Below are 14746 nucleotides of genomic sequence, written 5' to 3'. Positions count from 1 at the left end.
GGAAATTGACAAAAACGGAACCAAAATATCGATGAAAAAAATCGACGAAAATGGAAATCAGCAATAATGGAGATTGACAAAAAGGGAGGGTCCACTGTATGGTAAACCTTGATAATAACCAATGTGTAACATCCTGTCATCCTGCCAGAATGTTCTATAACATATGCCCTAAGTAATACATGTGTAATACATATTCGGCTGGCTGGCTGGCTGGCTGGCTGGCTCTGTCTGTCTGGCTGGCTGGCTGGCTGGCTCTGTCTGTCTGGCTGGCTGGCTGGCTCTGTCTGGCTGGCTGGCTGGCTGGCTGGCTCTGTCTGTCTGTCTGGCTGGCTGGCTCTGTCTGTCTGTCTGTCTGTCTGTCTGTGTCTGGCTGGCTCGCTCGCTCTGTCTGGCTGGCTGGCTCTGTCTGTCTGGCTGGCTGGCTCTGTCTGTCTGTCTGGCTGGCTGGCTCTGTCTGTCTGTCTGGCTCTGTCTGTCTGTCTGTCTGTCTGGCTGGCTCTGTCTGTCTGTCTGGCTGGCTCTGTCTGTCTGTCTGTCTGTCTGGCTGGCTGGCTCTGTCTGTCTGTCTGTCTGGCTGGCTGGCTCTGTCTGTCTGTCTGTCTGTCTGGCTGGCTGGCTCTGTCTGTCTGTCTGGCTGGCTGGCTGGCTCTGTCTGTCTGTCTGGCTGGCTGGCTCTGTCTGTCTCCTTCTGTCTGCCTGTATCTATCCCTGTCTCTGTCTGTCTGTCTGTCTCACAGGTACACATAAATAGTTATTCATAGTGTAAATTACTTAAGATAACCCAAAAATCCAGACAGACTGCTATACTGTGCTCGTTAATATGAGGCATAATAAGCATGACTGGCAAGTAATGCGCATTTTCACTTGTTCGGGAATCAGACGTGACTGACTTTGCATCATGTGTAAAACCTGTTGGTTCATGAGCGGCTCTCTTTCAGAGACAGAGAGACAAGTAGAGAGAGAGGAAGACAGAAACACAAGCAGACATAAAGATAAGCAGAGACAGATAAACATAGACAGAGCTAGACAGATAAACATAGAGCTAGACAGATAAACAGATAGACAGACAGACAGAAGCAAACAGATAGCCAGACATGTTGATGTGTAACAGTGAAAAATAAAGCCAAGGCAGTTCATGATCATCAGATGTCACTCCACAAGTGTCACTCCACTGGCAGTGGAGTGACATTCGTCATAAACCATGCTGCAAGGAGTTTAATACATACCTCCAACATTTCTAAAACATTGCTGGCAAAAAGACAGAAATCATTTCTTATTTATAAATACATTTCTCTTATTTAAAAAACCCATAACAAAAAAAATTAGGGTGGTTTTTTGGGGGTTGAAAGGGATTAATGGCATTTCAGTTAATTTTAATGAGGAAAATTGATTTGATATACGAGCAAATTGAGTTACAAGTTGAGTCACAGAACGAATTAAACCCGTAAGTCAAGGTACCACTGTATATAACAAATTGAAAAGAGAGCACCTGCACATTTCAGTTGTTCTTTGAACCCTCACCTTGTAATAATTGACCAAGATTTGAAATTTGAAACCAATTTGGATATGGCATTCTGAAGCTTTATGTATGACCCTTGTAGGTTTAGCACTTCTTTTGATTATAATAATAATCACTCAGCTCATGAGCTTTAAAATACTATAAAAATGCAAGTACACCTACCATCTGACTTGCAACCTGCTCAACATACTACCACTCGTACTAACGACCATACTGCTTGCAGCTTAGCAAACGAATGTTTTCGTATGCTTTCATGCATACAAATGTTTTGTAAGCAAATAAAAAACTGTTTGTATTGTCAGACTTTCATCCATTTTGACTTATGACCAGTTGGTCAGAGCCAAGCTCAGTCGTAAGTCGGATGGTAGGTGTATTCATTATTTTTAATTTTTTTGTTTTGCAGTTCTTTTAGTGTTAAAATTCTCTACAATCCTGTAAAACAATTTATTTTGTGTTTTTAAAGATAGTCTAATTTGAAAAAAAACCAACAATTCCAAATTTTAAACAAATATTAAATGCATTGACAAATTTGTTCACAAACTAAACTGAATATGCACATAAAAAGAAAATATCTATTTGGCATGTGGAAATGATTTTTAAGGCATTTGAAACTTCTGCTGTTGCTGCTGCTGCCACTGTTATTGTGACTGTTACTACTATGACAACTACTTCTACTGTTACCACCACCATCACCTTTACTGCCACTAATACCTCTGCTGGTGCTATTACTACTACTCTCTTCCAGAAACTTCACTCCCTTTATAAATCCTCTTTGTCCATGAGTTATATTGCTTGTATTGGCTTGATGAAGCTCAGCCACAGTGCCCCATGGCCTGGTAGCTAAATTTCTTGCTTCACACGGCGAGTATCCGGGTTCGATTCCCGGTGAGGGTAGAAACATCTTTCTTTACGCTGGTTGTCTATGTTCACCCATCAGTAAAATGGGTACCTGGGTGTTAGACAACTGGCGTGGGTCGCATCTTGGGACAAAACTGACCTAATTTGCCCGAAATGCTCTGAAACAAGTGGCTTTCTATATAGTAGTAGTATATGTCATTGATGTCAGCTAGGCCTGTATACTTTGTACATGTACTTGTAGAAATAAAGGTATTATTATTGTTATTATAAGTGTCATAAACAGTAATCAATAAGCAGACTCTCTTCAGTACAACTCCTGAAGAAGGTTTCTGATTAAGACTGCAATAAAGTACAGTGGACCCCTGGTTAACGATATTTTTTCACTCCAGAAGTATGTTCAGGTGCCAGTACTGACCGAATTTGTTCCCATAAGGAATATTGTGAAGTAGATTAGTCCATTTTAGACCCCCTAACATACACGTACAAACGCACTTACATAAATACACTTACATAATTGGTCACATTCGGAGGTGATCGTTATGCGGGGGTCCACTGTATATCAAGCCTTTCTACTTAATTATAGTGTCTATCAGTGTGGAATTTATTTATATGTCAGTAGATGTGCATATTTTATTGCTTTATATGTCAGTTGTTTGTGTTTTATTATTACGTACTTCTAATTGGATGGTAATGTTTATTAATGTTTTATGTTACAGGTGCAGCTGGGAGTGGAACTGTGGGAGGTGGGTGAGCCTCTTGCTGGTGGAGAAGCTGACCATAGTGGTGTTGAGGGGGTAGGGGGCAGCTTGAACCCCCCGGGACAATCCCAGGGGGGTGCAGGCGTCCCCGGCACTACCCGCAGTAACTCCTCTCGGAGTGATACTTCCTCCTCGGGTGCATCGTCCTCCTGCTGTTCATCATCGGGTGCTCCTCGTCGTCCCTGCTTGCATGCAGCGCTCTCTGATCCGGGGTACGAGTCTGCACACTTACCCGACGACGATCGAGAAGATCTTGATCAGCAACAGCACTGTCACAGTGGAGGGGGAATGTCACTACGTGAGCGTTGTGAGGGGCGTGAAGGCTCACCTATACACCAGGGCCTCACACGCTCTCGATCCTTTGGCGGCTTACTCACGCACCGACGATCAGGCTCAGGAGCAGGGTCACCACAGCAGTCTGGAGCCAGAGCAGGATGGGCAGGTCAGGGTGTACTAGGTCAGACAGGATCATCGCCAAGGGATGTGCGCCGAGTCCTTGCTCTGCCACCCCATGTGAAGGTGCCCAAGTCTCCCCGACCAGAGCGAGCATCACAGATCAGCAGTAGTGTAGCACGTGGACTTCGAGACTGTATATCTGTGACACGGCAGGATCTGGATTCTCTCCATCAAGCACAGCAAGACTCACATCTACACCAAGTAAGTTTATAACAATCATGTGCTCTCTCTTTCTCTTATCTTGAATGCTGAGTTTATGATCAACAAATTTATATTAAATAGAATGCCGAGTTGCTGCTCAACAGATTTAAGTTAAATGTTATTACAGTACCCCAAAAGACATTTTCAACTTGAGAAGTTTAAAAACATGAATATTGGGCCTAAGTTTTTTTTTATGATTTATAAGTCTTGTATGTATATGAAACATTTTAGTACAAGACCAGCTAACTTCATTAAGAGACCCTCCTGAAGAGAGGGAGTAGAGGAATTCTTCCCCAATTTTTATATTCACAAGAAAGTGTTAAATATGAATGGGTCATACAACTTTTATTTATAATGCATTATTCCCTTCATTTTTGGTCCCATTTTTCAGATGATATTGTATTTCATATCTGTCTTCTCTAGTCTCTTGCTTTTTTATTTTATTATTATTTTGAAATGTCTATTTAGTAAATGCAAAAAATGCACTTGTCTGTAATAACCTAGAGTTACTGGGTAGTTTTTAATTAACCCTTTCAGGGTCGACAGGCCCTCTCAGATACTTGTTCTCAGGGTTGCCCAAATTTAAAAAAAAAAAAAAAAATTTTCTTATGAAAGGATAGAGAATCTTTTCCCGATCATAATGACACCAAAAGTATGAAATTTGATGGAAAACTTACGGAATTATGCTCTCGCGAAGTTAGTGGTCTCGATGATGTTTACTCATCGGCGATTTTGCCCACTTTGAGCCCTATTTTTGGCCAATTCCAATGTGCTAGTCGACAAAAATCATAACTATTTCACTAAAACTCCATTTTTTTTTCTATCGAATGAGTACAAGAAACCACCCATTTACCGATTTCAACTATCCAATACAGTGGTCAGAATTTAGCAATTTTGCCAATTTCACACAAATTTCAAAAGATGCCAATTTCTGAATAGGGTCCAGAATAAACAATAAAGACATTCCTGGCACTAAAATAGCAAGTTCTCTGTTTGTTAGTCACATCCCCAGGCCCCTCTTATATTTCTTTGGCTTTCCACTTTGAATTTTTATTCTTACAAAAAAAATAAGATTTACTGTTATGCAGACTACTGCATTAGTGTAGAAATGGTATAAATAATATCAGCACACTTGTGAAAGAATATTAGACTCACCAGTTGATGTGTATTGGACGCTTGGCATGATTTGTTTACTTTTGAATTTTGGTAAAAATCGAACATTTCTGCTACTTTGAGCTCAATTTCAAGGTACTTTTCATTGTAAAACCAATCAAAATCATCTTAATTTCTGTAATATGTCTTCCATTCTATAAAATAAGACCAAGAAAGCTAGAATACAACAATAAATACCATACGAAAATACAATGCAAAGTCGCTGTTTTAATCCAAAAACACGGTCAAAGTTTTTTTTTTCTCCTTACGCACTGTGTGCTGCAGGATTTTTTTTTATACTGTGCACACTGACCACATAGACCCATTCTTACGTATGTAGGCCTACCAGCTTTCTCTCACTAGATTTGAGGGCGCTAGAATTTAGGCGTACTAGTACGTCAAAAACCCTGGGTCGTAAGACGTACTTGTACATCCGAAACCCCCAAAGGGTTAAGAAAGTGTCAGTAGGTACACCTACCTAATGATTCTGTTAAAACTGTGGTAACAGTGGCAAGTACTTTGCCTAGTGAAAGCCATTTATAGTACAGTTGGCCATCACTAATCCAGCATCATTGGGACCTGTAGTGTGCCGAATTATAGAGTTTGCTGGATTACAGAGTAGTTAGGGCAGAATACACTTAATTAACCTATCAACAGAGACTCTTTCTGCTACATCTTCCTCATTTTCATCACTGCTTTCTTCTCCACTGGCTTGCTGCTGTGGATTTACAACCATCTGCACCATTTCTGAGTCAGTATAATGATGAAATTTGAATCAGCATAATGATTTGAGCCAGTATAATGATGAAATTTGAAGTTATTCTAGCCAAAATTAGTGCCAGATTACTGATGGAACCGGATTACTGATTTTTGGATTAGTGATGGCCTACCTATAGAATCAAACCAGATCTTTTATTAAATATGACATGTTGCCTACAAAAGTCTGTCAAGTTCTGGTAAAGTGCCTTGTAGGTGAAACTGTGTTTAATAAACAATCTGCTTTTGCTATATGTGTCTTTTTGCAGTATACAAAAAATACAATACAATTTTTATTTCTTTGCAAGTTTAAATTGAGATTCTGTAGTTACAATAATGAACTGCAGTGCAAAGAGAGCCACTATCATGCCATGGCATTATGGGCAGACTAAATTAATGGCTTATGGACTACTTAATACTAGAGAAATTGATCATAGTTTGTTTAAGCAGATAGTAAGTTACAATCAGTATACTTATTGATGTACTACCTCTCTCCAACTACCTGGGCTGCACCATAGCATCTCATAATTTTAAACATAGCCTATAATTATTCATCCATTTGTCAACTGATGTAAATGTTTGACTCTCCCATAAATCACCCACCTTCAGCTAGTATCTTGGGATGCTGTGATGACATAACCATAAAGTTACTTATGAAATAAAACATCACATTTTCAAAAGAATTTATAAAATATAAATATTAAAAGTTTGCTACGTAGACTACTGTTCTCTTATTTTAATTATTGTTGTTAAATTTATGTTGATGCATTAAATACATAGGATTCATGCAGTGCCTGGGAAACTGGGATGATTGTTTTTGATCCAAGGAGAGGGAGGGCAGGTCCATATCCTTTCTGTACTTCACCAGCATCAAAGCACGAATCCTAAAGGGGGTTTTTTGTTAATTTCTGGTCTTTCTGCCTCATAGCAGAAATCCTTTGTCAGTGCAGCTTGATGTCCAATATGTATGTGGCTGTCAGAGCAGCTTGATGTCCAATACGTATGTGGGTCTCAGTGCAGCTTGACGTCCAGTATATATGTAGCTGTCAGCATGGCTGACATCCAATATGTATGTGGCTGTCAGTGCAGCTTGATGTGAACTATGTATGTAGCTGTCAGTGCAGCTTGATATCCAGTATGTTTAGACATTAACCTGTGACATCACAAGCACAACCTCACTAGGCTATCCACCAGTTAACAGTAATTAAGGGCCAAAATCCAGAGGCCTAATTTATTATCATCAACAACATACTACCACTGCTGAATGGTGCTGTAGGCTGGCTTTATTGCAACATTTCAGACTTCCTAATTGTAGATTAACACCTGAGATTCCATGTGAAAAATAGTTTCACCATGAAAAGTAGTATGAAGGCTGCTAGGAAAACCATTTTCAAAGCATATCCATTTTATTTTGCATAGTTTTTCCTGTTTTTTTTTTTTATGTTTCTTCATCATTTTATCAGAATCTAAAATTATATGCTATAAAGATGATTTTCGTGGTAGTCTCGATGCTACTTTTCAGAGTGAAATTTCCTAATTGTTTTTTAAAGATACAGTACTAGATTTTTACTTAGAAAAAATTGCTGGGGAAGGAGGTAGCTGCCAGCCCACCTTCCTGTCGCCCCTCTTCCCAGAGACTGTAGTCCTGACTCTTGTATAACAACCTGGTGTGACTTAGATCTTATAATTTTTTCCTTCTAGTATTGTCTTTCCGCCACACTTGTACTGAACATCACTAACACTTTAACTCTTGCTTTTCCATATGAAGTGTAGAGGTAAATGACACTACTAACGGCATATTTAAATTAGAGAAGTCAGGTCAGGAGTCAGGAGGAAGTACTGCTATCATAGGAGGTACTGCTATCACAGGGGGTATTGCTATCACAGGAGGTACTAACTACTATAATGAACTAAAATGTATTAAATCTGCTTGCACCAGGAATGAATGTGGTGAATATATATTTGCAAATTTCACATCCAAAAACCTTAAAAAAAACATAGCAGTTGGAGCAGTCTACAGACTACCTCACTCAAATACTTACACATTTAGTGACAACTTAAGAAACACGATAACTGACTCAGAGATGAATAAACACCACCTGCTACATCCTGGTGATTTTAATATAAACCTCATTCAAACAACTGACCCCCAAGTAGCTATTTCACAAAAACTATGAGCAGCTGCTTGCTACTACCATCAAGAATCACAGAGACAAGTGCCTCACTACTTGATCATATCTGTACCAATACTATATCTCCACTAAAAGCAGACATAATCATAGACAACACTATGGATCACTACCCAACTTTTCTCATAACCAACTTAGGTAGACTGCCTCAGGACACGACTAAGATCTCTTTTCGACTACATGATGAGTCATCAGTAAATAATTTTATTACTGCCTTACGTAACACTGACTGGCTGGGCCGAGTTGGTGGACAGCCACAATATTGATGAATGTGCCAAAATATTTCTACACAAAACCCATAGCCTCTATAATAGACATTGTCCAATGAAAATGAAGCAGATCTCAACAGAGAGACTAAACAGCCCCTGGCTTACAAATAGTATACGTAAATTCATCGATAAAAAACATCTATATAAAAAACAATTCAGACAGGGCCTAATGACAAAAGAACTGAGTAAACAGTACACCTCAATACTTACTAATCTAATACAGAAGTCCAAACAAATGTATTACATAAACAGATTTAATGAAATAAAAAGTGATATGAAAAAATACCTGGAAAATTCTCTCTGAAATTTTGGGCTCTAGAAAACTGTCTAGAAAGAGAGAGATTAATTTAGTGAAACCAGACAAACCACACACACAGCTTACAGACACTGCCAACAAACTTAATGTTTCTTTTCTACTATAGGATCAAAACTAGCAAGCAAAATCCCAAAAGCAAATACTCAGCTACAAGACTACTTCACTGGTAATTGCCAACATACTCTGCATATAGCACCAACAAATCCTTCTGAAGTCTCACTAGTAATTAAATCATTAAAAAACAAAGCAGGAGACCTAAATAACTTGCCACCGATCATGTATAAAAAAGCAGCTCATGTGCTGTCCCTCATTATTGCAACACTTTAAAAAATCTGTTGAATCTTCAACATTCCCATCCATATTCAAGACAGCAAGGGCTACCCCGATCCTCAAAGGAGGCGATCTGAAAGAACTATATAACTACAGACCAATATCTAACTTGCCTTTACTCTCTAAAATCTTCAACAAAAAACACATAAATAAATCTACTATCTCCTCTCCCACAACATACTGAACCCCTACCAGTTCGGGTTTAGGCTGAAAAAAGCACGTATGATGCAATTATTCTGATGCTCGAATTACTATATACAGTACTAATTGAAAAAATGAATATCCTCTGGGGCTCTTCATAGACCTAAGGAAAGTATTTGGTACAGTTGACCACAATATTTTGCACCTAAAACTAGAGCATTATGGGGTCAGAGGAGACTCTCTCAATTACCTAAAATCTTATCTTAGTAGTAGACACCAGTATGTATACACAAATGGTGTGACCTCCAATACTTAGCCTGTAGTTGTTGGAGTGCCACAGGGAAGTGCCCTAGGTCTCTACTTTTTCTTATTTACATCAGTGACCTCCCAAATGCATCATGACTCCTTAAACCAGTTCTGTTTGCAGGTGACACCATTTACATCTTCTTCCACCCAAATCTGGCTATACTTAGTAGCACTGTAAACAGTAAGCTACATAAAATATCAAACTGGAGGATGACAAACAAACTAATCCTCTGTATAGACAAAACCTACTTCATGCTTTTTGGAAACAGAGCATTCAATATCCAGCTAAACATATCGATAAATTGTTCACTCATTACAAGACACATTGAGGGCAAGTTTCTTGGTCTCCACCTTGACTGTCATCTTAAATTTCAGACCCACATCCAGCATATTACTAAGAGAGTTTCAAAAACAATACATATCCTTTCCAGGATATATTATACCTGGAGTTTACCTGGAGAGAGTTCCGGGGGTCAACACCCCCATGGCCCAGTCTGTGACCAGGCCTCATGGTGGATCAGGGCCTGATCAACCAGGCTGTTACTGCTGGCTGCACACAATCCAGCGTACGAGCCACAGCCCGGCTGGTCAGGTACTGACTTTAGGTGCGTGTCCAGTGCCTGCTTGAAGACAGCCAGGGGTCTACTGGTAATCCCCTTATGCATGCTGGGAGGCAGGTGAACAGTCTTGGGCCCCTGACACTTACTGTGTTGTCTCTTAATGTGCTAGTGACACCCCTGCTTTTCATTGGGGGGATGTTGCATCGTCTGCCGAGTCTTTTGCTTTCACAGAGAGTGATTTTCGTGTGCAAGTTTGGTACTAGTCCCTCTAGGATCTTCAAGGTGTATATAATCATGTATCTCTCCCACCTGCATTCCAGGGAGTACAGGTTCAGGAACTTCAAGCGTTCCCAGTAATTGAGGTGTTTTATCTTCGTTATGTGTGTCGTGAAGGTTCTCTGTACATTTTCTAGGTCAGCAATTTCACCTGCCTTGAAAGGTGCTGTTAGTGTGCAGCAATATTCCAGCCTAGATAGAACAAGCAACCTGAAGAGTGTCATCATGGGCTTGGCATCCCTAGTTTTGAAGGTTCTCAGTATCCATCCATCTAGCAGCTACGATTGATACAATGTTATGGTCCTTGAAGGTGAGATCCTCTGACATGATCACTCCCAGATCTTTGATGTTAGTTTATTGCTCTATTGTGTGGCTGGAATTTGTTTTATACTCTGATGAAGTTTTAATTTCCTCATGTTAACCATATCGGAGTAATTGAAATTTCTCATCGTTGAACTTCATATTGTTTTCTGCAGCCAATTGAAAGATTTGGTTGATGTCCGCCTGGAGTCTTGCAGTGTCTGCAATGGAAGACACTGTCATGTAGATTCGGGTGTCACCTGCAAAGGAAGACACGGTGCTGTGGCTTACATCTTTGTCTATGTCAGATATGAGGATGAGGAACAAGATGGGAGCAAGTACTGTGCCTTGCAGAACAGAGCTTTTCACTGTAGCCACCTCAGACTTTACTCTGTTGACTACTACTCTTTGTGTTCTGTTTGTGAGGAAATTATAGATCCATCTACCAACTTTTCCTGTTATTCCTTTAGCACACATTTTGTGCGCTATTACGCCATGGTCACACTTGTCGAAGGCTTTTGCAAAGTCTGTGTATATTACATCTGCATTCTTTTTGTCTTCTAGTGCATCTAGGACCTTGTCGTAGTGATCCAGTAGTTGGGACAGACAGGAGCGACCTGCTCTAAACTCATGTTGCCCTGGGTTGTGTAATTGATGGGTATCTAGATGGGTTGCGATCTTGCTTCTTAGGACCCTTTCAAAGATTTTTATGATATGGGATGTTAGCACTATCGGTCTGTAGTTCTTTACTATTGCTTTACTGCCCCCTTTGTGGAGTGGGGCTATGTCTGTTTTTTTAGTAACTGTGGGACAACCCCAGTGTCCATGCTCCCTCTCCATAGGATGCTAAAAGCACGTGATAGGGGCTTCTTGCAGTTCTTGATGAACACGGAGTTCCATGAGTCTGGCCCTGGGGCAGAGTGCATGGGCATGTCATTTATCACCTGTTTGAAGTTATTTGGCATCAGGATAACATCAGTTAGGCTTGTGTTTACCAAATTCTTTGGCTCTTTCATAAAAAATTCATTTAGATCTTCGACTCTCAGTCTGGTTAGCGGCTTGCTAAAAACTGAGTCATATTGGGACTTAAGTAGCTCACTCATTTCCTTGCTGTCATCTATTTAAGTAGGGGCCCAGTAGTGGATGTTGTTCTCGACTTTGATTTGGCATAAGAGAAGAAATACTTTAGATTTCTTTCGATTTCATTTATGGCTTTTAGTTCTTCCCACAGTTCCTGACTCCTATAAGTTTCCTTTAGCTTTAGTTCTATGTTTGCTATTTCTCTGACCAGTGTCTTTATGCATTTCAGATATATTGGCCTCTTTTAGCCGCTCTGTTATTCTTTTTCGTCGCTTGCAAAGGAAGCGCCTGTCTCTTTCTATTTTACATCTACTTCTCCTTTTTCTTAAAGGAATATGATTTGAACATATATCAAGTGCCACAGAGTTAATCTGTTCTAGGCATAAGTTGGGGTCTGTGTTGATTAGTCTATCTTCCCAGCTTATATCATTTAGGACTTGGTTTACTTGGTCCCATTTTTTGTTCTTGTTATTGAAGTTGAATTTGATGAAGGCTCCCTCATGACTGATCCCATTTTGTCGGTCTGGGGCTCCACACATACATGTCTGAACCTCGATTATGTTGTGATCTGAGTATATTGTTTTTGATATGGTGACATTTCGTATCAGATCATCCTTGTTAGTGAAGATGAGGTCCAGTGTATTATCCAGTCTAGTAGGCTCTATTATTTGTTGGTTTAAGTTGAATTTTGTGCACCCCAAAGGGTGCTCCTTACTTTATATCACTCTCTAATATACTCTTATCTCACCTATGATATTTGTGCTTGGGGATCTACCATGGCCAATCACCTTAAACCTTTAACCCTTTCAGGGTCGGTGTTGTATTAGTACGGCTTGCACGCCAGGGTTGGTGCCGTACTAGTACGCGTGAATTCTAGCACCTTCAAATCTAGCGAGAGAAAGCTGGTAGGCCTACATATGAAAGAATGGGTCTGCGTGGTCAGTGTGCACAGTATAAAAAAAATCCTGCAGCACACAGTGCATAATGAGAAAAAAAAACTTGGACCATGTTTTTGGTTTAAAACAGCAATTTTGCAGTGTATTTTCGTATGGTATTTATGGTTATATCCTAGTTTTCTGATCTCATTTTATAGAATGGAAGACATATTACAGAAATTGAGATGATTTTGATTGGTTTTACAATGAAAAGTACCTTGAAATTGAGATCAAAGTAGCAGAAATGTTTGATTTTTGCCAAAGTTCAAAAGTAAACAAATCATGCCAAGTGTCCAATACACGTCAACTGGGGAGTCTAATATTCTTTCACAGGTGTGCTGATATTATTTATACCATTTCTACACTAATGCAATAGTCTGCATAACAGTTGATCTTTTAGTTTTTGTGAGAATAAAAAATTAAAGTGGAAAGCAAAAGAAATGTAAGAGGGGCCTGGGGAATGACTAATGAACAGAGAAAATGTTATTTTAGTGCCAGGAATGTCTGTCTTGTTTATTCTGGACCCTATTTGGAAATTGGCATCTTTTGAAATTTGTGTGAAATTGGCAAAATTGCCAATTTCTGACCACTTTATTGGATAGTTGAAATCGGTAAATGGGTGGTTTCTTGTATTCATTCAATAGAAAAAATAGAGTTCTAGCGAAATAGTTATGATTTTCGTCGACCAGTACACTGGAATTGGCCGAAAATAGGGCTCAAAGTGGGCGAAATCGCCAATGTGTAAACAACGTTGAGACTGCTAACTTCACGAAAGCATAATTCCGTGAGTTTTCCATCAAATTTCATATTTTTGGTGTCATTATGATCGGGAAAATATTCTCTATCATTTCATAGGAAAAAAAAAAAATTTTTCCCAAAAAATTTCGACCCTGAGAACAAGTTTAGGAGAGGGCCTCTCGACCCTGAAAGGGATAAATTTCTCAATCCCCCAAACCTCTCCATGTTAACTGGGAAATCATTTAAATTTCTCATTCCTCCAAACCTCTCCATGTTAGTTCATCTTATCATGGTGATGGGATCTGAGCTGATATGTCTCAGTCAGGCTTTTGAGAATTGCTTTGGCATATGTTGTTCCCTATGATCTGGTAAACAATTTTTACACTACCTTCCCTCTCATTAAGCAGAAGTGACATGTATCCTACAACCTGCTCCTTACAGATGACTTTCAGTATACGATACTGTGATAAATTTCCTTCTTTGTATCTGTCTATGTTAATATAATACAATTCAAGCACGATCTTTGAAAGAATTTTGGTTATTATTTTAAACCCAAAGCGATGGTATGCAGCAACCCCAATAGATGATTCCTGGGTTAGTCCCGATACACATAGAGAAACCTACAAAACCCGTCAGAGAAGAAACACAATAGAAAAATAGTAATATTTGTTCAGTGTTTTATTTAGGGATGCTGCATCATCCATTAGGTGACAGAGGGTTAATTTTTAGTTTGCCCGAAATGCTCTGCATATAAAGGGGCTTTTGACATGTACATCCAACTAGTATTATACTACTTTGTACACACATGTATTATGTCAATATAAAATATTATTATTATTATTATTATTATTATTATTATTATAACTCAGATTGGCTTACTGAGACACAGTGCAACCCATTTTAAGCCATGTTAAGCCTTCTTCACAGGAGAGACATTGATCAGATGAGAAAGAACTTGAAGGTACAATGACCACAATTGCAGAGATGGCTGAAGAGCATCTTACGAATAGTTTTATTGAAAAAAAGATAAAGATAAAGATTTTATTTCTTTGTAAAGGTTACAATGTGTAATTGCAATTTTGATTTGTTAAGCATAAAGAAAGCCACTATCATGCCGGGGCATTTTGGGCAGACTAATCCTAATGCATAATAACTACTTAAATCTAGACAAGATGAGAGACTTCTTATGAACAGATTTTGTTTTTCAGTATTTTTTTTTTTGTGATGTCCATTTTTTGGACTTGGTGCACAATTCATAGTTTTTTTTTTTTAAATGTGCACAATGGATTTACTCTGTCCAAATCTCTTGTTTTTCTGGAAATTCTTTCTTAGGCTTGGCTAGTATTACCAGATTTGAGTGATATTTAAAAAAGTTTATTCTCTGAAATATGCAGTGAGCCACAATCTGAAACCATGTTTTTTGATATGGACACATTTTTTATTCTTAAATTATAAATTGATAAAATCTCTAGGAACAAAATTCTAATACATTTTGGAGCTCAGCTGCACAGCATCTGGAAAGAGAACTTGGAAGAGATCAAGCTAGTGTGTAGAGGTTGTGTGTGCGATGATCCCGGAGTTGAGGGAAAAGATGGAAGCATCTACT

General features: G+C 39.1%; 1 protein-coding gene across 4 annotated transcripts in view; it reads left to right on the top strand.

The window, feature by feature from the left end:
- LOC128685674 (rho family-interacting cell polarization regulator 2) overlaps window positions 1–14746 on the top strand; it is a 535723-nt gene that overhangs the window by 162774 nt on the left and 358203 nt on the right. For all 4 annotated transcript variants that reach the window (XM_070088105.1, XM_070088106.1, XM_070088107.1 and 1 more), the window contains exon 2: window positions 3094–3792. In XM_070088105.1, coding sequence (XP_069944206.1) covers window positions 3094–3792 — 699 coding nt within the window. The remainder of the gene's footprint in view (window positions 1–3093; window positions 3793–14746) is intronic.

The sequence above is a fragment of the Cherax quadricarinatus genome, chromosome 23, assembly GCF_038502225.1.
Source record: "Cherax quadricarinatus isolate ZL_2023a chromosome 23, ASM3850222v1, whole genome shotgun sequence".
Classification (NCBI taxonomy): domain Eukaryota; kingdom Metazoa; phylum Arthropoda; class Malacostraca; order Decapoda; family Parastacidae; genus Cherax; species Cherax quadricarinatus.
The sequence above is the reverse complement of the archived record's forward strand: the minus strand, read 5'-3'. Positions and strand labels throughout refer to the sequence as shown.